Genomic DNA, 27,886 nt, shown 5'->3' on the forward strand with positions numbered 1-27,886 from the left:
GGTGGGTGGGTGGGGAGGAGATTCTTGCGTTTGAGATTACATGGGTTTCAGGGCCAGAGAAGAGACCCTCCGGTTGGCGTGGTGCTCGGGCGGGTCGTTTGGATGTTACACGAAAACCTCCAAGGGGGGGGAAAGGCAGCACTGCACACAAATCATTACTGCTCATCAGTTGCTGACACTCGGCCACTTATTTACTCAGCAGCTCGGCTTGGTTTCGACAGGGATACACCAACGCACTCGCTTAAAGAAACATACCTCCGTCTACATCAAGTCGGCGAGAGGAGGGGATGAAAAAAAAAACCCCAAAAAATAAATAATTGAAACACTTGTTTAAGGGCCAGTTTGTTTTAATTTGTCAGTTCACAGCAGGGCAGCGCCTCAAGCTTAACACACAATTCATCATAACTTCAAAGTCTATTCTGAAACAAATTGCCACGGTTGATGTGTGTGCAGTTTTCATTTGGCGGAAGATTGTCTGGTGCGTCTCAACGTTACAGAAAGTGGTGTGTCAGCGGTGCACAGGCTCCCATCCCACACCTAGCCATGCATTATTTATGACTGCTATATCATGTAGGCTGTATGAAGCATATTAAACACATAATCCTCTCATCTTTTATTGATGGTCTTTTGATACCAGCCAAGATAATAATATTAGTAATAGGGTTTAATATATAGGCCAGTATGCAGAGTTGACTGCCACGTTTGAGTCAATGGTAATGAAACTTCCTCCAAGCCCTGTTGGTAATTCGGTTTGCTTCAGATGTGGGAACTGGGAGGGGGGGCTTCAGACAGGTTGCTCTGAAAGAGATTACGTCTGCTTATGACATACTGTAAACACTTACACACAAGCTGGTTGTGCTCAGTTGACTGTTTACACACCTTGGCTAACAGATAAGAGGGAATTTCAGCTTGCCTCTGATCAGATCTGCCAAAGGACAAGCCTCTGTCAAGTGCTCACGGTCTCCGCTTCCTGTGTTTTTATTGTGAGCGGCAGAAAGACTCAGTCTGGGTGGGGGGGGGAGGTGGTGGCTCCCTTTGATGGGCTCTATCTCTTGTTTTGTGGGATCCCACGTTCACGCACAAGCACACATGCATGTGATTACATCACACAATAGAGCTTCAATACAGTCCCATCAGTGTGCAGGAAATAGGATTCATCTACCCAACTTAACAAAGGCTGAGATGTAGGAGCCTCTGCTCTGATAGGACTCCTTTGTGAGTTGAGCTCTGCCAAATTGATTCTGATTATATGGTGTAATTACAGCAGACAAATGAGCCACCACAGAGGAAACGAGTGGCTTTCATTAGTTTCATTCAGAAGTCCTAAAAACACAAACAAACTTATCAACACAAACCAAAACACTAATCTTAAAGTGTAGACGCATCTTAATCAGCCACGGCTAGCTGGTAAATTTGTTTGGATTCTTTTTGACACAAGTGTGATTTGACTGTTTACCTCCAGAGATTTAAAATGTAGCTTTTCAATTTCCATAGAAATATGAGTCTTTACAACCAAATCTTGTTTTCGCCTCCATTCAGTTCATTTCACTCAGTCAATGTTTGGAGCTCATTTGAATGACAGGTTTTAACTGGGTGAACTTTTAATTTTTGCTTTTATGCTATCTGTAACATTTTTTTTTGAGTTACACACAGCACGGGATATCTAATTAACAAGCAATATATGCTGTTGTTGCAGAATTATTAACATTGAAAACTAATCCTCACTGCGATTGAGGCCCAGTCGACACTAATGTGGAAAACCTTGAAAAATCTTTTTATAATTTTCTGGTTGTCTGCTGTGTTTGCACCTTTTGTTTATTTACAGATGCCCTGTTTGCACTTGTGTTTTCTAATGTGAAGATTTTTAAAGAGTTTGGTGTATTATGTCAGTATGTACATGACCGAGAAATTTGGGGGAAGCAATGACGCCACATTCTACATTTATGCCCTGTGTTTCTTTCTGTATTATGCACTGGAAACCATAATAACAATGGAACTGTTTTTTAAACCATTTTATCTATCTGTCTATTGATATATACTGATTGCTTGAGATTGCTCATAGTTATTTTCAAAATTTTACCCAAAACGGCTTCAACTTAGTCATTTCTCAATATAGGATGATCTTAGTTTAAAACTGCATGGAAAGCCATGAGCAATATGCATTTATTCATTTGTTATTGTCACTTTCTAGCTTGGTACGAGTGTGTGTTTTCTTGTTTCAAACTGAGGAACAAACATGCATTTAGCAAATTATCTGGTGCATTGTTGTTGGAGCCTGATTCTCACTACCCTTTTATGGCTGGTGGCAGACAAGACCTCTTTAATTCAGCTCTTATCTCAACCCGACTGATTGAGGCCACAAAGCCATAATTTTCTTTGTAAACAAAAAGGAGGAGGGCTTTTTCTTCATTCTTCCTGGGATGCTAATAAAAATTTGCATTGAGATAGTCACCCTGCTGTGTCCGGTAGATGTTTCCCCCCCCTCGTATCTTGGCTCAGGAGCGAAAAGAACACAACTCGGTGTTGTTGCCACTTCACCGCCCCTCTTCCTCACCTGTAATATGATCCACATTAGCATCCACAACAGCCGGGGAAGCTCCCGCTGTCTTTGCAGACAGCACTGAGAGCAGAGATAAGCTCACTCTGTAATGAGTGTTCAGCCTCTGTTGGGCAGAAAAAAGAAGGAGAAGCCCTTCAGGACCACAGTGTGAAATGAGTAGCAAAACAGCTCAGAAGCATGTGTTATTATGAAAGGCAGCCTCCATGACCAGGACTGTTGTGGTGATGATGTCTTCCTGATCGGTCTTACATTCTGCCACTGGTGCCACAGTATCCTCTGAGCCCTGTTGGTGTAGTTACAACCTCAGAGATTGCCACAAGCTTCATATTTGAAGGTGAAGAGCAAAACGGAAAGGCTGCTTGAATTTGAACAAAGGTGCCAACAAAGATGCTGAACACTTTAATGAAACGTGGCGAGCTATAAGACAATGAATGGGCAAATAAATGCTACTCTTCAAAGCCCTGTGTAATACATTTAGATAATTTGATGTTTTAACAATAATTTATAGTATTATTTGTCTACTTTGCTTTGGTCACTAACCCAACATTGCCAAAACAGTTGGAATGTAGGAATTATTCAGTGTACTTTGAGGTTAATTCGCCTAAAATGATGTAAATGTTGGTGATTCAGCTTGCATTTAGGCACACATTAACTTTGTGCCTTCCCAGTGTAACATTTTATTTTCACAGTTTATATTTTAGCAGAGCAGATGTGACATTTGAGGTGGCACCTCTTTAAGGTGGGAACTCACTGAGCTGCATCTCTTGGGAGACTAGTTGGTGACTGAAAATTATGGAATAATTGCGAGAAAATATGTACATTTTTTTGTTGCAGTCTCACTGAATTCTGAGTGTTTGCAACCCAAGTGCCCAACGAGAATTGTGGTCACGTTTTTAGCAGCCAGTTCTTGAAAATCACGTTATTTTATTAAAGCTGCTTCTTTGCAAACTGTGTTGTTGGCCGTGCACATTATTTTATTGCCCTCCTCCGCAAACCTGGGCTTGTTTTGTACCAACCTTGGCAGCCAGCCTCTTGATTTAATCTATCAGAGTACCCCTTTGAAATAAAGACCGGTTTTGGAATAATTATTTATCATCACCATAGTTTTTTAGACTTGGTCATTGGCCTCAGCTGAGACGAGGTTTAAGAGCAACTTGTCAGGTGGCTTCAAGACAAGTTCAAGATGGGCCGGAGATGCCCATGCCGACTTTGTGACTATTTCAAGAGAAAAGCTGTCGCACAGTTTGTTTTTGAACATGTTCAAAACTCAAGCAAGAGTCACAACTGAAGCCAAGAACCCCACAAAAGTCACAAGACGTTTGGGAGACTCCCTCATGAATGCCATTTGCCAACAGCCCCATGAAATACGACCTGTAGGCAAAAGTAGCTGACCAATGAGAGCAGAGTAGGCTTTTTGCAGAATATTAATCCTTCCTAGATTCATTTTGTTGAAGTAATTGGCACTTGTGTGGCTTTAAAGAATGAGAGAAAAAGGCAAAAAGATCAACAAATAATGTAATTATGCTACACATCCACACTGATAAAGTCATATTTTTAAAAAACTTTACATTCTATAGTATAGCAATATAGTTTGGAGAAAAGCTGCTCACACAGTTGTGGTTTAAAAAGTTTGTCTTTAGATCAGTATGGACGTGCAAAAAGGGAAATTCTGTTTTTGTGAAACATGTCAAAAGCTGCCTTAAATTGAGTGTAAGGTTGAATGTAATAGTGGGAATGATCAGATTGCAGGTTACATTTTCGATGTTTCTGCCTTTAGTAAAGTGCGGGACAACTCAACTTTTATTTCATAAAACATTGTCTAGAGTGTCCTGTTTTAAAAGACAAAAAAGCACTAAAGTGCCTGTCCATGGTGTTCAGAGAGTGGGACCGGTTCTTATCATGGCCACTGAGATACTTCCAGGTCGATTCACTCGATAAGAAACCTCTCCGAGCAGTAAAGTCTATTCAGCCGTAACCTTTATGCCTTTTGTGATTTCTCCTTCCTTATGTGGACTCCTTTCCCTTTGTCACGACTTCCCTTGCTGATTGTTAATGCTTCCTGTACAACTCTAAAATGGTGCTGCATTTGATTTGTGATGACCCATAAAATTATCTTTCTGCTGCCGTATCTGTCCTGTGGGCAGGGGTTACTGTCAAATATTGTTCAGCCTGGGTGTCTGTGGAAGCAAAGAAATATTTCAACACAGTTCTGGCTGTAAATGCTGCAGCACAGGTCAGATCAATGGGAAACTCGATTTAAAAAAACAAAACAAAGGCCTGGTACTTGAAGGAATTTATATTGCGTGCCGCCTTTCATGTCAGAGTTGTAAACTGAGGTTATCTTATTCTGAGAAACAATGGCGTTATAGCCGTTTTGGTTAAACCTTGAAAATAAAATCATGTACAATATTCTATCACCATCTGTTAGAGTATGTTTCGTAAATGACTCTCAGCTCCTTCCAGATGAAATTTAACCTCAATATCTGTAAAAGTGACCGAGTTATAGACATTCTTCTGTTGACTAAAATCAATTAGCTTTGGCAGCCACCTTGTCTCTAAAAGGTAAATGGCCGTAGATGTACATCTGGCGATTACGTTGAGTGTTTCATTAAAATTCATCTAGTGGTTCATGAGATATGGCGGACCGTAATAAGTAGGAAAATGTTAAAGCCCGTTCTCCACTCTACAGAGCACAAAGCCTTAATTAATAGCTGGACTGGAAAAGAAGTAAACTCATGTTTTGCTATCACAAATAATGTAGAAAGGTATGACCTGCTATAATGGGATCAGAAAGTGAAATCCTATTGAGTCAGTAGGTGCTGTTAGAATGTAATCCATTTGCCATCACCGAGGTGCTGAAAAATCGGAAATATTCAGAATGAAGATTCATGAAAAGGGGCTTGAATTTGACTTTAGGAGAACCAACAACTAAGCAACATTCTTCTTCCTATTTATGCTGGTGCACCCACCGCTTCATCGGTTGTCATTCAATTTCAATTTCAGACTTAGTACATGGAGGGGATTATTTTGAAATCTACCAGGACAGATCAGTTTCATTTTTACACTGCAGATTTTGGAGGTGGCCTTACCCTGACGACACCTGCTCTTCGGCCGTTGCACAGCTCTCCGCAGTGATTAGTGACGCGCTCGTTCTCCACAAAAACGGTTTTCAGCATTGTTAGCTATGCGTTTGCTGTGCTCGTGGGTTCACGCCAGGTGAAAATGATGAATTGTCTCGAGTACATCTGCAGGACAAAAGGTAGCTCGTTGGGTTTTTTGGAAACAAAGGGCTCAGAAAAAAAGAAAATCTGCTTTCCGATCTCCAGCATGACAGCGATGACATCCATAGGACCTTTTATCTCTCACATAGTCTTCATTTTGTAATCTAACAACACCCCTGGTGCAAACACTTAACCCCTGTAGCCATACATAACTCCTCCGTTATTACTGTGCTGTCTTCAGATAGCATTCCCCTCCTGACCTCCTGATTTCCAAGTTGCCTTGGATTTATGCTATGCAAAGTTATTTTAAGGGTCCTTCTTTTGTTGGAGGGGTAGCATCCGGTTTCACGTAAAACAGTAAATGAGTCTTCCTCTCCATGTTGACTTGAAGGCTTTGATCTTTCCTGTGCTCCAGTTTTAAATGGTTTCCTCTGAATCGCTGTGAACACTACGCAACTGGCTTTTCTTTTATCAGCAGCCCCCCTAACAGCACTTTGAAGCCACAATCAACTAACCCTGAAAACAACAACACCAACACCAACAAAAAAAGAGCAAATTCAGAGAAAACCTGCATGTTGATACGATATACCACCTATGCATGCACGTTTGTAGGTGTCGGCAGGATTTTTTATTTCCATAATAGAAAAGCAAAATAGCTTCTCAAGAATGTGTTTTTCTTAATTAGTTTCTATATTTAAAAAATCCTTTTAGATCACGTGTACCCTTTTTCTTTTATATGGCAGTAATTGGCCTGTGTAATTTTCTGTACTCGGCCACTGGGAGCTCGATGGTACGGCCGGTGACTCAGCTCTCTTGTAATTAGTCAAATTTTGCATGATGATGCTTATCTTAACAAGGAAAGAAATTGGGATACTTTGAACTGTTTTTGCGACTAGGGCCAGTAATTGGCTCCAGGCTTATCAGGCGCAGATTGGTCACACTCGACCGCTCTAGGAAGCCAAAACCGGAGACTGCGATCAAGACAATTGCTAGATGTGACCTCAAACAGACTGCTTCGACGTGAGCTGCACTTTTATCTCCGGCCCTTCAGACCAAAACCAACTGTTTTGAGTCCGCGTGAGCCGTTTGCGCTGTAAGCAACCCTTTTTAATCCTTTCTCTCGACATAAAAAAGGCATGAAAATGACAGCAGTCAAGGTCAAAATGGGCAAAGAACCAGACTTTGAAATCCAATGCTGATAAATTGCCGGGTGTTTGACTGCGCAAGGCATACAGGATTATATCGATTTTCTTTCCTCTGTGTGTATATATGTTTACGTGAGTGAGTGTGATAGCCAAAAAAACCGGGGGGCAAGAGAATGCAATATTGTTTCATTTAAAAATCTATAGGATATCTCATTACAGCCTCATGATTTTCTTTAGCATCAGGGTTAGTAGGGAAGAGGTGGAGCTGGTGGGTGGTAAGATGAATGTGCTTTCCTGTCTCAGATGACTATCTCATCTGCAGTCGTTCATTGAGAAACGGGAGGGGTGACTCGGCGGAGTACCTGGAATAATTCCTGGCCATGTTTGCCCACTGTTTGCTGAGTTTTACGGCCTTATCAGGAAACTCCACATGGCTGAGAGAACTTATGAAATGCCAGGATCTGTAAAGGCTGGATTTCACTGAGCTGCGACGGCTGGAGCCTGGTTGGAGACGCACGGTTGTGGGGAAAATACACCAATTTTCACTCAAGTTCTTGCAGATTTGGTGCTTTGCAGCAACTCCTGGTGAGATCAGGGCTAAAATTTTGCTGGGAGTTCACATACATATCAGCCAAAAAAAATAAAAAAATACAACTCTAGTGCTCTACAAATCTGAAAAAGAAACTGAGAAGGGTTCAAGCTGGGTTCAAGATGTTCAAACTTTTTAAACATGTCCAAAATTCTTGCAACTCAAGAGCAAGACTTGTCGGGTTAAGGGTGGATAGAGAACTGTCGCAAACATTTCGAGACACTTTGGAGACTCCTTTGTGTACGGCGTTAGCAGGTTTTCCACACGGCGAGGAAACAATTTGGGAAATGCTGGGATTTTTATGTGCCACTTAAATCCACAAAATGATTTTTAGATTCCACATTTATTCTCCAGTCAAACCCATCTCGGGCTGTGTTCTCTGGTTTTATAATGGCTGCCTAATTTATGTAAATGACGCTGCTGTTTTCTGTTGGTTAAATGACAGTTTTCTTTCTCTTTTTGTTTCCACGAGTGAAGCTTTTGCGCCTCCATGTAAAGAGCATTTTGCTTAAAAAAAAACAGCAGAGGCTGTCATCTGCAGCCACTGTGGGGAATTGTAGTGGTCTGTTCAACGACTAGAAAAGGTTAAGCTTATTCCTAAGTCTTGACATTAAGTGATGGTTTTAACCTTTAGAAAAACATGCTGTTTCCTAGTATTTTGCTTTCTAAATATTCACTGTGATGTGTTTTTTTTATTCCCCCCTTTAAAACCCCCTGTCTCTGTGCACTCACACCATCACTACAGCTGCTCTGTTTGCCCGTCTGTGTTGCTGTCGTCTCAGTGGTCCCGGCCCTTTATCTTGGACCCGTGGGGAGACAGATAAGGAGGGGGGACTTTGAGTCTCAATCAGTGCTGGTTAATTATCACAAGCAGATGAGGTGAGAAAGGGTTCCCTGTCTGCACCGTGTCTCCTGTATATGTGTCCCTCGTCACACACTCACACTCATGTTTTAACGGCTCTTCATAGCATCCTGCTTGTTATCCCTGTTTTGGCAGGCTGATGGCTTTACGGTCATTTTTACTTGCCAAGGTCACTTTATTTGCATTGAAAATGAATGTATTTTGCTTGTTTTCACAGCTTTCTATATAATTGTTAATTCTTTTTAATAGTTTGATTTCACACTGTTTAGGTAAATATCTATATTTTAAAAAAATCTAGTTTGGAGTCTGCTTTAAAAACCGATGAAAGGTCATTCTAAGCTAATGAGAGGAGAGCATGAATCAGTTAGGTTTTCCTCTTTGCAAACTTTTTTCCCGTATTACAATTTAGCATGCCTGTTGAGTTGCATACAATGACAGAATAAAGACACTTATGGTTTTTATTGATCCGGGAGGTTCCATAAGTTACTGTTTCAGCTACATGACCACCTCTGGGGTTAGTAAATGTGAAGTCTGTTCCTGCAAACTGCAGCTCCTTCAGCGGTTGCGTGAAATTGGCTCCAGTATTGAGTTAGACTCACAAGGTAAAATGCATAAAGCTATGCATAATTACCAACAAGACCAATTTAAGAGACTGTTTGGAGCTGCAGCCTTTGGCCACAGTGCATGTCAATGTGCTCGGGCCCATTAGCATGCAGACAACAGACTCGGCTCTGTCAGTGGACTCTGGTCCATCTACGTGCTCTGGTCCACTGGTTACTGTCTTCTGGTGCTTTAGTCAGACACATCTGTCCACAACCAAGATGGCTTTGACCTGGTGACCAACTTGAAGCAGAAAAATGGTACCTCGAAAATCCAATAAATCACATTGCCATGGCTACAATCACCTTTTACGAACAGTATAATAAGTCAGTCTTTGTTTCAATTTAGTGATATTGAGCTGTGGTCTCAGTTAAGTCCTCCAGTGACCACTTGCTTTTATAACTCATATTACTGTTTCTTTAAAGTGTCCAACTTAGTCAGAAAATTTATAAAACAGATAGCAAAGATTACCCAATTACCCCGTTAGTCAGAAAGGTATGTTGAATGTTGATTTATTTTTTTATTTTTTAAATAAAATTTTAGGGCCCTTTAAAGTCCATTTGATTTTTTTTTTCCCTCAAAAAATTATTTTTTTTATTATTTAAATTATGTCAAAATTCAGTGTTTTGTGATGTTGCTTCATTTGTTCACCTGGTGATTTAATAAAATTTCAACAATTCAATAGTGCAATGTCCAAAATTTGATTAATTCTACCAAACTGTAACATACACTATAAAGTGTTTCAATCATATTTTTTATGCTTTATTAAGGTACTTAAGATCTGCTTGTAAGTCATTTTTTAAAGAAAAGTGATGTAGCGTACGTTTTAGAAAATTAAAGTTCCTCAAGTGCTTTAAATGAGAGCAAGGAAACGATCCTTCCTTTTGTGAAACAGATGCTTCACATATAAACTTAAAGATCCCACTAAATTTCAAGGTTTTTACATAAAACGTAGTGTAAAGCTTTATTCTTATTCTAGCTTTGTCCAGTTTGACTCACAGATAACGATGATGATCAGGACACTGCAGTCTCTTTTATTGGTTTCTTTGTCAACTATGACTTTGTTGTTGAACAGTCGTCAGCTGATTTAACACGAAGTTCATGGGTTTTAACTGAGTCTCCAGGTGTTGCTTAAAACAGGTGGTTTTATTATTATAGCCGAATATTTTGTTCCACAGATCCAGCCACGAAGTCTGTAGTAAGCTCGTGTCTGACTTCTGCTGATGTGTTTTTATGTGGAGGAGTTCGCCAAAGTGATAAACTAACATTAGCTCACTTCTTCCTTGATGGTTTGAAATGACTTGTTGTTCGGGTCGGCACACATTTTTCTCGCAGTCAATCACGCGCCGTCAGAACGGAACCGTTCTTCCAAATCGTAGACGTTGGCTGGGTATTGATGGGGTTCGAGATTTGTGTTAAATGTCGTCATTTTTGGATGCCTGCAGTGGACCTCTCTGCCTCGACTTTCATGTTTAACATCAAATTTTGTGATTCTGTTATATCTCAAAAAGACAGGTTCCTACATATTTGACTTAAAAGCTCATGTACTGAGAGGAATTCTTCCAGATGATCATAGATCAAGCTTGAACCTCTTACCACAACAAAAAGAAGACAGCTACATCTATATTCCTTTGATTTTAGTTAAAGCGTATTGAATTTTTTATTTCTTTTTTCAGTGTTTGAATCTTGAGATGTCCAAATCTGTCATTTTTCCGGAGTTATGCGCTCCAAGCATTCATCGGTTCTCCTAAATAATGAATCACTCGAGCGTGATTGATTTCCCATCTTATTACAAAGTGAGTGACATTTGTTTCTGAGCGACGCTTCTTAGTGCAAGTCAAGCTGCTGTTTAAGCAGTGGCCCAGCTCTATCTGTCATGTTGTCACTGGGCCCTCCGGAGTCTTGCGATGGCAGCAAACGCGCAAGATGACAAAGAGCCGCGAGCCGCAAAAGTTGGATGCTCTTCTCTTTTAATCTGCCAGTTGATTTGGTGCCAGCGTGCACCGGGTTCCCCAATCACTTTGTCTGTCCCTTCATGACTTGGCTTCCACCCCTCATCTCATCTCCCCGCTGAGAGAACCAGGATCCAGCCGGGTCCTTCAGGCACCTCAGGTGTTGCGCAAGTCGCCACATTATCTCCGATCTAGTTCTGTTCCAAATCCACAAAAAAAAAATAAATAAATAAAGATGCACTTTAGTTTCCAATAACCCCTTATCTTTAAATTTCATCTGGTCTTCAGGATTTTAAGTTTAGTGGAAGTTTAACGTTTGTCCGTCTGAGCAAAGCTTTTTCTGTTTGCTCCAGTTGTGAATACCAGCCCTCAGATTAAAAAAAAAACTTTCTTAAGAACAAGCTTACTTCAGTGAATCTTGCTATTATTGTATGGCACAAATAGACCTTCACTTTTTCAGTTATCGCTCAAGGGCCCAATCGTCGTTCTTCACGAAATAAAAGAGGCAAGCCTAAACTCGCAATCCCTTTTTAAAAAAACTTGACAATACTTTGATTAGAAGAGGACTGTTTTTGTTAGACAAACACTTAGACAAGCCCTGCGTTTTCCTACTCCTCTCGTGTGTGTGTGTGGTTTTTTTTTTTTTTATTGAAGTCACCTAGTCCTTCCGTGCCTGGATCGTTATTATTTCCCTCAGATGCCTCTCGGTGACAGATGGGCAGTGGAAAAAAGAGTTTGGGGAGATTGGAGGATGAAAGATTCAGTGGAAAATGAGACGAAGAATCGAGGTATAAAGAAGGGGGGGGGAGGAGTGTGGGAGGGAAGCAGAGACAACCATTTCCATTAGTGTCATTAAAGCAACCCTGACGCTGAGGGTGGAAGGACAAACAGCCGAGAGACGGAAATAGCAAAGAGGCTGGAGCTCAGCAAATGAAGTACTAAGGTTTATTACAAAGTGCCTTCCCACCGCCTCCCTTTTTATCCCTGCAAAAAGGAATCCATTCATCTTGATGTGCTATTAATGATTTCTTTTACTTGCGACTTATTTCCTTGTAGAGGTCTTACATCTTAGGGATCCGGGTTTAGAACAGGAACACAGAGCATCGAGTGTAAAAGCTGCATTCCGACATTGAATAACAAAATCCTATATCGCTCGTTCCCCCCCTGCCGAGTGCGTTTACTTTTCCACCAAGTCCAGGACGTCCTCGTCCCGAGCCACAGAAGGGCCTCTGTTGCTGAAAAATGGGCCTGGATCTGAGAGCCGCCCGCTCGGTCTCAAGAGCAGCTCAATAAGGAGGTCAGTCAATACTGCCGCTCTCAGACTGTGGGTCAATGAGGGAGGAGGCTTCCTGCTGAGCCGGGGGTCGAATAGGAGAAAACAGGGGGTCTTTGTGTGGAGAGCAGACCCTCATCCGCTACTCTGCAATTACACCCAACGTTGAGGAGCTGACTTTGTGATCTTCGACAAAAATTGCCAACTGTATCCACGCCGGTGCAGATCCTCGTTGTAGATTACATGCCACGAAAATGAGTTTACCAGCAGCTCTTGGCTTGGCCAAATCCAGGCAGCCCTGGTATTTATTTTTTTTTCTTTTTGTTGTTGTTGTTGTGTGTGTGTGTACCACCCCAGCTTTCCAAACCACTAAGCAAAGAGATTTTGAGTCTGGGGCTTCCAGTCTGAACGCATAAATTCACCTCACCATGATAGGAGGCTCCGTGATGCTGGAAAAGGCGCTTTTTAAAAAATGACTCACGATAGGAAATCCAGCACCCGGCTCCTCGTCTTCCAATCTGCCTCTCATCTCGGGAGCGAGGGAGAAAGTGTGAGAACGAGTGCAAGGCAGCGTATCGGGCACCACCTCATGCTGGACTCCTAAAACCTTTTATGACTGCTGAGAAAAGTGGATTTGGAACATAGGTAACGGCCCATACTTATCAAGCCGACAACCTCATTTTCTAGCGTCTTGCTCTGTGCTCCCTCATTCTCAGTGGTTGCCCCGGTGTGTGTGTGTGTGTGTGTGTGTGTTGGTGGGGGGGTTCCTACTGTTCAAGCACAACTGGGCAGCTGCGACGCCAAATAGATTAGACCTCTTGCTCTGTGATGTAGCTTCAGACTTCCAACTTTCCTCTCGAACAGTAATGCCGCGTGGAAATCTGCAGTGAGTCCGTGCTAATTATCACCCACCGCCGATAACGCACGTTCACCGCAGGTGATAATGTTGTTGCTCGTAACTTGTGTGAGTGCATTTGTATGTCAAATTGTGAAGGAAAGAAAAAACTCCCAAAACCAATGCACAGAGTTTTAATGAAACTCTCTTAAAGTAAGTGCACCTGGTCGTGCACCTACAACTGATTTACTTTGGGAATCAACCCAGTTCAAGATGGCCGCCACAGCTGATTGACCTTAGCATACCCAGAAATGGCTACAACTCAGTCAATTTTACAGATGTCGAGCTAAAGTTTGGTGTGGTAGTAGCCGAGACCGATCCCCAACACATACTCTGAGTGCACAAGATCTATGTTTAAAACTTTGCCAATAACTACTGCAGCCAACTGTCTGTCTGTTAGCAAAATATCTCATGAACCACTGGACAGATTCTGTTAAAACTCCCTGAAAGTAATCATTAAATGCACATTTAAAACTAGTTTTGGAGTCAACCCAATTCAAGATGGCTGCCACAGCCAGCTGACCTTAGCCAACACAAGTATAACTATAATTAAGGTCAATTTGACAAATATTGAGCTAAAATTAGGTGTAGTCGTAGCTGAGAGTCATCACCAACACATAGTTTGAGCATTCCTCATTTTTTTACAACTTCTTTGTTTGTAACTTTGGCATTATTATTTTTTTGTCTGTTAGCAAAACATCTTATGAACTGCTGGATGGATTTAAACCAAACTTTTAGAAAGCGATCAGTGAACGAACGTTTAATTTTCACTCACTTGTGAAGTCAATCCAGCTGAAAATGGCTGCAACGAATCAATCCTAGCCAAACAGTGTTGCTTTCAGTGTTTGAACAAAACGGCTGTAAAGTAACTCCATTATTTCTGAACATAAGATGATCTTAGTTTAAAACCCCGGCCTGAAAGGCAGTGGTAGATACGCATTTCTTTAAAGAATGCTGAGCCTTTTATTATTTCTCTTATGAAATCTGAGTGAGTTTGGTTTTAATTAGATGTATTTTAAGTTGTGAAATAAAAACTGGAGCCTGACATGTGTAATATATTGTCATAAACACACAAAATATTGTTTTTTTTCCTAACAAGTCTGATTTTACAGCTTAAGTTTATTTTTTCTTCTTTTCAGTGTCTTTGCTTCAGTGTGGTTTTTTTTTTTTTTTTTGGTTAGATATTTTTCTGAACTTGGATGTATGGGAACCGGAGCCCTAGTGAGATGTCAGCGAACACTTCAGAATGCATCAGTCAAACGAAGCTTGTTCTGTAGGCGTTCATTAGAAATTTTATTTTATTTTTTTTTTTTTTTTTTTTTTTCCGGGAGTACAATTCTCAGCATCGTTAGTTGCCAGAAGTGAACTTTCTTCACGTTGAGATAAAAGTGGACGCTGTCTTTATTCTGTTGCAGTGATGTTGTCAGTCGGAGGCTACAGAAAGACATCTGTGTCCCCCACCCCACCCCACCCGCTGAGATCCTGGCCTCATCCGTTTCCTTGAACCCGCCTCAGCCCTGTAGCAGAGAGAGATGGTTCAAGCTAGTTAACCTCTTAATATTAACTCTAGATGCGTTTTCTGCCTTGATAAAATAGGTTTTGGGGTAAAGTTCAGAAGGTTGAAATGATGTTTGGAGTTTATTGTGTTATTTTTCTCCCCTCCCCGCCTAAGGGACCCCGAGGAAGGGTGATGTGAATTTTGATGTGTGCTTTCAGACATTATGCGTCATTTTCTAAAAATAATCTGAGTCGATGTAGAAGAAAAATGGAATTATTTTAGTTTCTTGTGACAAATCTTGGGAAAACCTGGTTTACGCTACACGGAAGCCGTTTTTTTTTTTTTTGCCACAGCTAATGTCACTTTTCATCAAAATATTTGTTTTGTCTTTGCATAGTGAGTCCATCATTGATTACTCTGCCATACCTTCCTCTGTTCAGCCATCCGGACTTTGGCCAGTACTAACTGCATCACTGTTTTGACTCCCTGCCAGTGTGTGTGTGTGTCTGTATGTTTGTCTGCAGTCTTTGTTTGGTAGTGTTGATATAAATTTTTGTGGGAGCTGGTCCTAGAGGGAGATAATGGGGATGTTGTGAAAAGGCAGGTAGCCTTCCATTATCCCCTCTCTCTCCCGGCCTCTTATTGCCCTGATCTCATGGCAGCGGATGTTATGTCTGCGACCCGAAACATATGGTTTGCCATTTTGTCTGAAAGTAGAGCTGAAGCTAAGCCCTCCCCTACTGTTTCCTGTGATGGGAATAAAAAGCTGCTAAAGGCGGCTGTTTTGCCTCAGATAGGATGCTGCGGGAACTTTAAGTCTGTTCAGTCTTCTTCTTTTATAGAGAGTGACTGATGATCTTTTTTTTTTCCTTTTTTTTGGACTGGAAATGAGCCAAGCCTGGGTGGGGAAGCTCTGTCCAACCAACCCACCCGCAGTTAGAGCAGCGTAAAGCAGAGATGATTAACCGTGCTATGGTCCCTCTGGTGTGGAGGGGTGAAGACTTCCCCCCACTGTTACTCCACACTCTCTCCATCTGTTATGTACACCAACAGTAAAATACATTTTCAGCCCAATATGTACAAAATACCACTTTTCTTGAATTTATTGATTTCCTGAAATCAGCTGCGTGTGGCCTTGTAATTTAAAGCCACTTGGCTTACTGCTGAGTTGTCTTTTTTTGGTGTTCTGCTTTTAATCGTGTCATATATTTCATACTTTACTGCTTAAGGTTTGAATCCAGGTCTCTTGCAAGAGTATAACCAATGAGGTTCAGTTAAATGGCACTATATCAGCTGCAGGTGTACAGATGTAAAGTAACGATTCTGTTCATCAGCCTGGCTTTAACTCAGTCAGAATGGCCAAGGTCCTTCTCCGTCCACTGAGACACAACAAGAGCCCTCTTCCTTGTCATGATTCAGGTCGTCTCCATCCATTTATTACGGCGATGATGGCTCAGCTTAGCTGGAATGCTACGTTTCCTTACATTTATTCCCTAATGTAAAAGGGGGGAAATTTCTATTTAATTCATCCACTTTCTGCCGTAATTGTTTGTGCTTTTAAGCGACCTGCAGCCTCATCGTCCCTGTAATGGACCTTACATTACATCGCTCCTCTCGATGGGTCTCACACCAGGGACGCGAGGTAGAGGAATTACATCCTCGTAGTTAAATAGCTGAATAATTGGCACGCCGTCTCTCCTTTGCGCTCCACGCACTCTCGCTTCCCCGTCTCCTCCTCCCCCTGGAGACGTGACATTTCCTTAGGAGTGCGGGCATATTTTTAACTGCATTTAACACCCAGCCACTTTTTTTTTCCCCCACTCTGCACACTGAAATTATTTAAATATCCTCAGAACCCTTAATAAATATTTCTTTTTTCCAGCTTTACACCATCCCTGTAGAACTGATAATTGGTGTTATTTATCTAAACCATACCACTCTGTGACTTTTAGGGCGGGAGAGCTTGAATAATGAATGAGAACAAATTCAAACCCTGACTTTGGCACGGTCTGTGTTAGCACAATGTTGCCATTTACGCTCGAGGAAAGGCAATCTGTGTTCCAGCGTGTTTCTTCCTTCACTCTGCTGTACTTATACTAAAGCAAGACGGGATTTTAACTTGCCAGGGAGACTAGACGGGGTTAAATTTGTCAGTCCCTCTTACCGAATTCCACTGGGGCTTGTGGTTTCAGAATAAAATGGCTCTTGGAGGCTCTGGGATAGACCAGTACTCACGGGTTAGAAAAAAAATTGTAACAAAACAAAGATTTTTTTTCCCCCCTTTATTTTGGGAGCGTTTCACTGAGTGAACTGTTTTATTTTCAGAGTGCTTTCTAAAATATGCTGTTGGAGTAAGTGACGTCTTAGGAAATATGATTTGGAGTCACTTGGCAGAAGGCAGAGCTAAAAAGGCAGTGTGTCGTTTCTTGTTTCCAGAACCAAATTATTTTTGAGCACAACCTCGTGTTTTTAAGTTGTTTGTTCGGATGTTATTGTAGTTTCTTACCCCCTTTTTTTTTGGCATAATCCAAAGCATCATATTTCAGTCATCTTGTGGAAAAGAGACACGTGCCACAGACAGATTGCTAATCGCCCATTGTTGTTTTTGCCCCCAAGAAAATCTTAAAACCTGTGCTCAGAGAAACTGAACCGTTTGTTCACCTTTGCCCTCTCTCGCTCCCTGCCCTTCAGGTTCAGCAGCGCAGCCCTTCATCCCTTTCCGGTTCACCATGGAGCCCCAGGACACGCTGGCCATTCGGGGGAGCTCGGCTCTGCTCAACTGCTCGACGAACAGCGACGTGGCCACGCCGCCGCGCATCGAGTGGAGGAAGGACGGCACGTTCATGAGCCTGGTGTCGGACGAGCGGCGGCGCATCCTCCCCGACGGCTCGCTCTTCTTCGCCCACGTGGTCCACTCGAAGCACAACAAGCCGGACGAGGGCACGTATCAGTGTGTCGCCACGATCGACAACCTGGGGTCCATCTCCAGCCGCACGGCGCGCCTCTCTGTAGCAGGTAAGGCCCGCCAGATTACGGGAACAACGCTTTACAGACTCATTTTACACCAACAAAGGGCCGATGGATCCTTGGGTCACTGAAGGAATATGTTCAGTGCAAACAAAGGCTGATTGACGAGATGTTTGCTGGCTCTAAAGAGGCAGTAATAGGCAAAAACTTAACTAAAATAACTGCTAAACTCATATTGGCTCCATTTCTCATTACCCCAATCTGCTGAATATTTGCGGCCGCACACCCATGCGATAAATGCGCTCTTGCACAACAAGTGCAAATATAAAGAAAAAAAAAAGTTTGTTGGTAGCTTTTCCGTATTGTCATCTTTGTTCTGAAACCATTTTGTTCTCTCTTTGGTAAATCCCTTCACCTTTCAAGAGCCTGAATGCATTTCCTTGCCGGATAAATGCTTGTCGGAGAGTGGGTTTTATTTTATTTATTTATTTTTTTTACCTGTTACTTTTCCTCCGGTGACCTTGTTCAGCTTGAGGAACAGCAAGTGACGTGGGATTATTAGATGTTTTGAGTCAAGTCATGCCCTGAAATTCAATTTGGAGCTGGAGGAGCCCTCAGAATTTACTGCGAGCTTCCTGCTCAGCCAGGCTTTAAGACGCCCAAGAGAGGCCTCTTGTTGACAATAGCACTGTATGTTATAAGCCTCTCAGACAGTGATTGGCTGTGTGAAGTTACTGTATGGCTGGGATTCTCTTTAGTGTCAGGCTTTTGAATTTCAAGCAATTTGTTAGCACCAAAGACGCCAAAAAGAAAAAAACCTCTGCAGCAGTTGGTTACAGATTAAGTTGTTGTATCATGTCTCTTATTAGTCCCAAGGCTTTTCAAATGCAATAGAAAAAAAAAAAAAATCTAAAGTCAAAGTTGGTTGCCTTCTCATGCCAAACGCTGTGGGTGGATATATCGCAAGACTTCTCAAGATTTTAGAGCTGCTTTATTGCTGCGAGTTTCACTTCATTTCTGTGTTGTGCTCATAAATAATGAATTATAGCTGTGAATATCTTCATGCTGTCTCTTCAAAACAAGTCTATTTTTTTTCCCCCCGGTGCCTATGAAGCTGACAAATTCCACATCAAACAGAATCCTGAGTTACATCACGAGTTGCTTTAAAACATATTGTCAGCGCTGCAGGGTGTTTATAGGTAGTCCTTCATTGTTTGCACTGCATGCAGACTTATTGCCTGCCTTTTCTGGTACGCTGACACACGTAACGACATGTATGCATGGGTCCTTTAGCAAGACGGTTGAAATGCCTCCCCCATTTTTGGTAAATCAGACAAACTTTGTGTTTAAAACAGAAGTCTAGTATTTAAGGGCCTAAAGCTGGTGAGTGGAGACTGTTTGGTTTCTTAAAATTGCAAAAAAAGAAGTGAGAAGATAGTTTTTTTAGTCTTACTGAGTTTAGTAGTGCTTGTGACCAAGTGACCAGTTTGCCAATGTGAGAAAATCATGGTCCGTTTTTATGTTCACAGCCTGCTAAACTGTGTTATTGATTTTAAATCCCACCTCTGCCTGCGTTGTTATCACCTCGGCCCGTCCCCATGTTTATAACTGAATCTACAGGAGTGCTGAAATGAAGATGGGCAGATCTGGCCCAGTTTTTTTTTTACATTTTTATCATTTATTATTCTTGTTGTTAGTCTTAGACTTTAGGGGTTGAAGCCTCGGGTGTTTTCTGTCTTGTGCATGTGTCAAAATACAGCTCTGATGATACGGCAGCCAAACTGAGGGGGGATTCCAGACACTCGCGACAACTCTGCAACTGTTCTGAGAGAAAATCTGTCACATAAATGGTTTGAATATGTTTAATAGTCTAGCAACTAGACTGCGAGGCTCTGCAATTCCAAACCCCCTCAACGTTTTGAGACAAATAGCGACTAGTTTCCAACATTGGCAGCCCAGTAAGATTCTGGCTAATTTTGGGTTTTCCAATTCAAAACCTAACACGATTGTGTTTGCTGACCTTGCCGCAGCCGAGTGGGGTTTATGTACCTCACATATCTCCCCTGTTCATGTAATGCAGAGGGGATTTGTTTTGCTCCAGTTGTAAGATCAGACAGCGCTGCAGCCGGTGAGATGTGCCTGGGTCAGCCACGACGGCGATGTTGGATTCAGTCAATTTCTTTCTGAAGAAGGGAACAGATGAAAACTGTCAGCTATTATAGACCCATGCACATTTATGATGACTTTCTTTTCACATAAAAATTCATAGTCCTAAAACGTTTAACCATTATGCTCGAGTACACTTGAGGCTGTCGCAGTCAAGGCCCCGCGTACACATGCATACCGTATATATGCGCTCGTGTGACGATGTATCTCCGGCTTGCTGGCAGTTGGCCAATAAAAAGGTTAATTGCGGTGTAGAGAGAGCAGGCCATTAGGCCGCCGTCAGACCCAGGAACGACGGTGCAGGCAGGGGTGGAGTGGGCGTGACCTCTCTGATGTAATGACGGAATGAGTCACGCTTGGCCGGCGTGGAGGGAAGCAAATCTGACAAGTACCAGGGATTGATTGCCGGGAGACATGCTCCTCATTCTTCCCGAGGAAACTCCTTCACATTCACACGTCAGCACCTTCGCTGCAGCTCCTCCCGTTCACCTCTTTGCCTTGTAGGTTCTTCTTTCCATTTTATCGTGCAAAATCCCCCCAAAACCTAAAAGTATAGAAAGTAAAGTCTTACTATTATTCCTTTTTTGTTGTTTTTGCTTTCTAAGATAATTGGTTGACCATGAAGCAGCGTGTTCTTCTCTTATCTCAAAACCTCCCCCGTTTAGGAGCAGTTGAAGTTGCCATGGTGATTCACCCCTGGAAGAAGCGATTCAGCTTTCTGACACTGAAAAGCCCGAGCAGAGCTTAAAGATGCTCTGCTAAGCTGCTAGTCGTAGGACAGGCTGCAGCACTCAGCTGGCTTGTTTTTTCCACAATCAAAGAGTGATTACAGGGCCATTACCAGTACTCTGTTTCAACCTTCCTCTGATGGATTCTAAATTTCTGCACAGGGACAGCAGAACAGGAAACAGTCCATCTACGCAGATTGCAGGACTTTTGTAAAAGTGTTGCAAACAGGTTTGTGAATCTTCTTTGCAGCGTGAACCAGTGTTTCCAGCTTCTGTTTGTGAGAAAACGCATGCATGTTGTTTCAAGCAGAATAAGAGTAGAGATATTAAAATTCAACAGTGTTGAATCCCATACGGGATCCAGGAACTTTTGAAGCCGGAGGAGGAACAGCATTCCCACAGGATGGTTCCAGTACAAGGGTTAGAGTTCTGCTCCCTCCACGTAAACGAACAGGACTTTGCTCCTATAAAAAAATTAAAACACACCCCCATATCAAGTTTTTTTTCAGATGTAAATTGATTCTTGTAGTTCTTATCTGGCCTTCGGTGTGGTCAAATATTCATTTTTCTAATACATTCGTCTGTACTTAGTTCTGTCAGGATTAAAAGAAAGATAAGGCGACACCATGGTTGTGTGCAGGGGAGTAGGTGGGGCTTGAAGCTCCACAGCCCTAGTGCACAGACTCTGGTTCCAAAATCCAAATGTCAAGCGGGTCCTGCTGACGTCAATTCCCAACAATGAGAGACAACGGGGACAATTTAAAAAAACAAAAAATTATTATATGTGGATGTTTTAAACATTTAAAGTTAAAATTGAAGTATTGACTTGCATACAGTTCGCAGTTTAAGCCACTAGAGGTCACTACACTGGATTGTTAATGGCAAACCTTAAAGATTTTTTTGACAACTGCACGACATCTTTACCCCTGTCTTGACAGGTAATATATTTATCTGTTCAAATATTTATACCAGGTAACTGATTAACAATTAAAGGTAATTAATGGTGGTATCTCACTGGGCTGTGACTGTTGGCAACAAGTTGTCGTTCGCATAGAGCAGGGGTGTCCAAAGTCGGTCCTCGAGGGCCGGCATCCTGCATGTTTTAGTTTTCTCCCTGGTTTTACACACCTGGATCAAATGATGGCTCATTAGAAGGCCTAAGCAGAACACTGACTTGCTGAGGAGGTTGTTACAACCACTAGGGAGAGAACTAAAACATGCAGGATGCCGGCCCTCGAGGACCGACTTTGGACACCCCTGGCATAGAGGTTTCGAAGATGTCTTGGAACGTTTTGGGGGTTCTCAGTTTCCTCCTGTGAGTTGCAAGGCCTTCCTCTTTTGTCGCTGGACTTTAGAACATGTTCGAAAATTTCGTAAGATCAATTTTCTCCTTAAAATAATCAGTCGTCGCAGGCGTCCGGACTCCTCAATTTAGTTCTTATAATCCTAAACAGCTAGAGATGTGTTTTTGGTTGATCAGGAAGCAAACTCCTGGTGAAATTTGGCCCGTGTTTTACTGGAGTTCATGTAAATGTGCCGTCCAGTGTGATTCCAAGTAAAAATTTGCACACCTTTTTTTTGTGTCTCCGGTTATTCCCCAAAGATCGCAGTCCAGTGTAATACAACCTTAAGGTTCTCACGTCGGGCGCACATAAAGCGAGAAATGGAGATGTTGACTGCGCTCTGAACAATAATTGGTCGTTACGACAATTGCTATTTTTTAATTTGCACATCTTTGAAGTCGGGCTTGTGTGCATGTGGACGTGTCTCATTTACTCTTGCTTTGTCAACCAGTCTGTGTGTTCTAGCCTGTGTGTGCTCAGTCAGATACTGTGGAAACACGAGCAGACTTAGATGAAAGGGAAGGGGGGGGGGAGTGTGGCCTGGTGCTGCACAATCTTATGCATTCAGTTTGTGTCTCTGCGCGAGGGAAAAGGGAGGGAGAGAGAAATTACAGGGCAGGGAACGAGGAGCGGCGTGCAGCGGCGGTAGCCGGGACACAGAGCGAGACGCGAGTAATGAGAAATCCCATCCTAACTGTCTGCCGTTCTCCCACGCAGCCATTACCCCCTCCTCCCGCCAGCTCACTTTGAACTCAGCCCTCTTTAAGAATCGCTGGAGGTGAGCCCCACCTCGCTGCCGCTTTACAGGGAAGTCCCCAAATGAGAAAATGTAGAATTAATTTTCCTTCTGCCTCTCCGATTGTCTTGGAGTCTCTTTGTTTTGTTTCCTTTCTGACCTCTCTCTGTATGTATTGATGAGGTATTGTATTGATGAGGCCATTCTCCAGTCAAATACATCAGCTTTATTTTGTAGTTTATCTCTCCCTTTTTATGGGCTCTTCCTGCTTTCATTGTTTTGGGCTTCCATGACATAAAAAGACATCAGAATCCACCAATCACTTTCCTTTGAGGACACGCTTCGGCGACCTCTAATTTTCCTTCCACACAGTGGTAAAAATAGAGAAGTAAACGAGGCACAAGGCTCTTCACGTCTCATGTATGTCACCTTATATTTAAGCCTGCTCATCCTTTGATAGAGGCGGACGCTCTTTGGGGGATTTAGAAGTGTCGGCAGGGTCTTTAATCCCCCCTCTTTTTTTTTGATGTATTTTAATCTGTTTTTGACTTGGGGGCGTTATGACCCCAGAGACATTCGGGCTTGAAACCTTGAAGAAAATGATTGTGTTTCTATAGCACGAGTAGCCCTTTGTGTTGGTGTTCCACACATTTTGTCGGACACGAATTGATATATTAAGTCAGCCTAGTTTTGTTTTTTTTTTCTTTTTTTCCTCAAGCATCAAGTTATATTTAGACTGTTAGTCAAGCAAACACAAACAGAATATTTGTCATGAGAAGGTATATATAATGAGGCTTCTGTCAGTGTCTAGAATGTCTGTAAATTTCTCCGTTGAAGCTTTTTGGTGGCGTGGTTTAACAAACTGGACTGTTCTGTAGACGCTGATGGCAGGTACGATTTTAGCCCCGTTTCGATCCATGATAAAAGACAGAACTTGCGTTACTGTGCTCATGGATGTGCATGTAATCCCTGCGCTCTAGGTTTGTGCCGTAAAAGGGCATCCGCCGCAAAGCAATTTCCAAATATTTCACACCATCATTGCGTCGCGACTGTCTTTTAGGTGTGAACGAACTAATTGCAGCTAAACGTGTCAGAAAAATTAATATTTAGACGCACAGCAGCAAGGTGAGAACCATGTGAATCCACAAGAGACGACACCTGAACAAATTATTTGAGTTTATTTTGGGCAATTTTCCCCGTTTGTTCACGTGGAGGGTTCAAGACTTGAAACTCTTACTGGAACCAACCTACTGGGATGTTAATTCTTGGTTTTGTGGTTCTGGATCCAACTTCCGGGTGCCTTAGGAATTAGGGCTGCAACCAGGGATTATGTTCGTAGTCAACTAATCAGTCAAAATCTTTTCAATAAGTTGATTAGACAGTGATTATTTTAATTCGTCTCTCCTTCCTCTGGGTGCACCGCCTGTTCTGAGCTCCAGTTCATGTTTTACTTCACCTGCTTTAGTCTGCCCTCCTGTGAAAATCACCTTGATGTGTCTGCATTAACGTAATATAACATGCCACACCAATAATCTGTGAGACAAATGAATCTGAAACTAATCAAGTGGATTTATTTGACTTTATATGACCATTACAAAAAAAAACAAAATTAAACTCATAAGTTAATTTAGGCAAAAATGCAAAAGATCTTTGGCATTTTAAATAAAAGAAGTGCAAATTTGTAACTGAAAATGGCCATGAGTGGGTCTGAAAGTCCCAAAATTTTAAATTGGCTACAAATAAAATGAAATAATAAAAATAACAACAATGTACAGGTTATAAAACCATCAGTTCATCCTGTTATTATTGCTGTGCTGTATTTAGCCAAATGCACCATATAACTGAATAAATATCTTACAAATTAAGTATTAAAGTTAGGTAGAAGAGGTTTCCTATTAAATAAACACTAATATTATGCGTGGGGTGTGCCGAAACTCCTGCTCACTCATTTACAGCTCCTAACAGGACCTGTTTTATAAGATAACTGAATCAGGTTCACTCAATGATTGTTCATGAGATCTTTTCTTTAAACTGATCAAAAATCATTGATGTGTTTCATTGGAACTGGAGCCGTTTATTAATAGCTCTGTAGGCAATAAAAACCCGTGTTGAGAATTTTTTTTGTAGTCGACTACAATGACCTATTATTGCAGCCACACTAGGGATATCTCGTTTTCTTTAATGGTTTTGCACTCATAGCTGATCCCAGCCGCCCAGTGTCTTCTGGTTGTCCTACGCAAGGACGTCTTGTCACCTTTGTGCCAATGTTTTCTCACGTTGGAGGTTTTACTGTCTGTATCAGTAAACGAAGACAGACGAGTTGCCTGCTGCGGAAAGTAAACGAGAACTAGCCGGGTTTCGCCTTGTAATTCAATGAAGAAAACAAAAATGTATATGTGTTGCACATCCACAGCACTAATCAAACCTTCGGTGACTCAGACACACAGAAGGTAAACACACCACCTGTGCACAGTGTTTAAATGCAGTGCCATTAAGTACGGTGCAGGGATTTAATGAAATATCTGATTCGAACAGCCCGAAAACAGCTGCAGAGATGTTTTTTGTGAGCACAAGTAGAAAATCTTTGGTCTTCTGAAGCCGACCAGTAAGAATTTTGTCTCTCTCATCTGTGCTTTAAAACCTCCCACACATGGTGAGAGGATTGTTTTCCATGTATAATGAATTCTGCAGCCACAGACTTGGTGCTCACTTTTATAGTTCTGCAATAATTATATTGTACTGCATCAGTAATTGTACAGGATTTTACCTCATATATTTCTGCAATATATATATTTTTCCTGACCGTGGTATATATGGACACTTCATCGCCTCGCGTTAAAATGGTTTTCGTGAGTTGCTTCTGCCTCTAGGTCCCTTTGTTAGTTATTTAAAGTTTAGCCTTCCTGGGCCAGCAACAACATATTTTCCTTATTTGGTCGAGGAGCAGTGGATGCATGATATCTTTAGCTGCAACGCTTCAAGACGAAACGAGATCATTCTTTTTGCTGGTGTCGTCATTTTTTATTTTTATTTTATTTTTTAAACTCTTCGATCCAAGCAGAATTTAAAAATAAAAAGATCAGCTTGAGCAACAAGACCTTTTCTGCCGAATCCACATCATGACTTATCAGAAAGCTGCTGTACTGTGAATCGATGTGGAATTAATTATAAAAACAAACCAAAAGCAGAACTTGGACCTAATTAGCCACTCTTGATTTCCAAAGCTGATACGATTTTTAAAAATAGTTTTATTTTCTAGCTGCAAAGAAAATATTTGTTTCAGTGTAAAAGTACACACATCTTAAATCTTAAATCTTCCTGATTTGGATCCTGGTAGCGTTCATTCACACGAGTGAGAATAACAACGGACCACTCTTGACACGTTTCCTGTGTACCGCCATGTCCTGCACTTTATATCACTTCTCCCGCTAAATTATCCCATTGTCGTTTCTCTTTACCTCGTTTCCTACCTCTCCTGGGCTTTTTCATCCTCCTCTGTGTTTTTCTTTCAGCCGTTCCACCTCCCTGCCGACTAAATTTCAAAAGAGCTACAAAAAAATATGACCTCATTCTTGAAAAGAACTTTGTTAAATAAAAAAAAGGAAAAGAAAATTTTCTGTGTTACTGTTCTTGAAATTCTTACTCGTTTGGGAGCGCAGGCAGTCTGTCAGCAACAAGCAGGTTATGTTAAAAGAAAAGAAAAGGAACTTTCATTCGACAGATCTAGATGTTTGTTCACAATCGCTCCTTCATTCAGCTTGCACCTACGTTGCAATATCTGCAGACAAATATCTTCATAAGCGTACACTTGCTCTGTTGAATCCCACTTGTTAGCTGGGTGTTATTCTCGTTAAGATGTCTGACAACAGAAATAATTCAGAGCAAATAAGCTGCGATAATCATGCACAGTTTGAGTGATTATGGAAAGCAGGATCCGGGCGACGCTGAGAAACTCAGTCTGTGGAAAGTAACAGAGCTGTCAACACGTTTTTCCCCGGAATGACTCCTGTTTGCTGTTGTTGTTACTCACACTTAAACAGGATCCCAGTGTAGATGAGGGGAAAAAAAACTTGGATTCGGGCAGCTTCCAAACAGCTTCTGGACCGACTGTCTGCGTGCGGCCGCTGTTTCAGTCGAGCTCATATCGGCGGGCGCAGGTCCAGCTGCGAGCACCTCTCCAAGATCAGTTATGGAATGATAAAGTTAAAGCACAGGGGCATTTGTTCCAGCAACATCCAGCTAACAGATTATTGGTACTTAACATTTTCTAGTCAAAAGTCAAATTACAAAAGCAGACAGCTGGATTTAAGTTAGTCACCTGTTTAGGTGGCAGCAGGCTCTGTAAAGACTTGAGCAGCAGACTTATGTTCATGCCCTCAAATATGGGTTGTTTTATCTAATGGACCTAGATCACTTTCTTTTGAATCCTTCCTCATTCAAAAGAACTTTAAACACCAAAGATTTGATTAAATTAAGTTTATTAAATAGCACTTATTCACACTACACTGTGTCACTATGCAAAATAAAACTAAAGCAAATTACATATCTGTTTCAGATCCTGTACCTTCAATTTAGTTCTTATTTAAATACACTACACTCACATACAGTGCTTTATAAAAAGCCAGTTAGTAAAAGTTATCTATCTAAGGAAGCCAGCAGATTGTGTTGAATCTTCACTTCGTCATAGTCGCCCATCCTGAGCAGCGTGTTGGAGACAGTGGAAAGGAAAGACTTCCTTTTAACAGGAAGAAACCTTCAGCAGGACCAGGACCAGGATCAGGATCAGGATCAGGATCAGCGGATAACTGTATGTACAAACCAGGAGCGTCACATGTCTCAATTTAATCGCAATTATATCTCATTTCTGTCTCCAGTCAGTCACAGTTTGGGTTCATACGTCACCAACCTCCCCCCTAAAGTTGTCTCTTATTCCTCGCCATCACTGACTCATCAAAACTAAATTGAGAAGGGTTCACGATGGGTTCGAGACAGGTTCCAGGCGCTTGTGACAACGCAGACTCTTTTGAGAGAGAGTTTGTCTCTCGTGGATTATTTAAACATGTTAACAAATTTCTGCCGACACGAGAGAGATGCCTCGCGACTCCTGCAAGGAAACCGACTGTAAGCCGACTATATAGCGACCATGACACAGCGAGTGAGCGCGCAGCCGTTTCAAACCCAGCCGCGGCGTTCTCGATTACCCAGAATTCCATCCGTTTGCACCTCCTGTTCGCAGTCGGTCATGGCGACCGCAGGTAAAGCAGAAGGGAAAGACGGTTGCAACGACGACGCACATAAACCTGAAAGATCAGGCTTCGAAGTAAAACTGAACTTTTTATTTGTTGAATGGA

General features: G+C 41.9%; 1 protein-coding gene across 1 annotated transcript in view; it reads left to right on the forward strand.

Moving 5' to 3' along the window:
- neo1a (neogenin 1a) overlaps window positions 1–27,886 on the forward strand; it is a gene marked incomplete in the record, with an annotated part of 189,449 nt that overhangs the window by 46,743 nt on the left and 114,820 nt on the right. Inside the window, 1 exon segment of the mRNA XM_025005509.2 lies at window positions 17,287–17,610. Within this exon segment, the coding sequence (XP_024861277.1) occupies window positions 17,287–17,610 (324 nt within the window).

The sequence above is a fragment of the Kryptolebias marmoratus genome, linkage group LG15, assembly GCF_001649575.2.
Source record: "Kryptolebias marmoratus isolate JLee-2015 linkage group LG15, ASM164957v2, whole genome shotgun sequence".
NCBI lineage: Eukaryota > Metazoa > Chordata > Actinopteri > Cyprinodontiformes > Rivulidae > Kryptolebias > Kryptolebias marmoratus.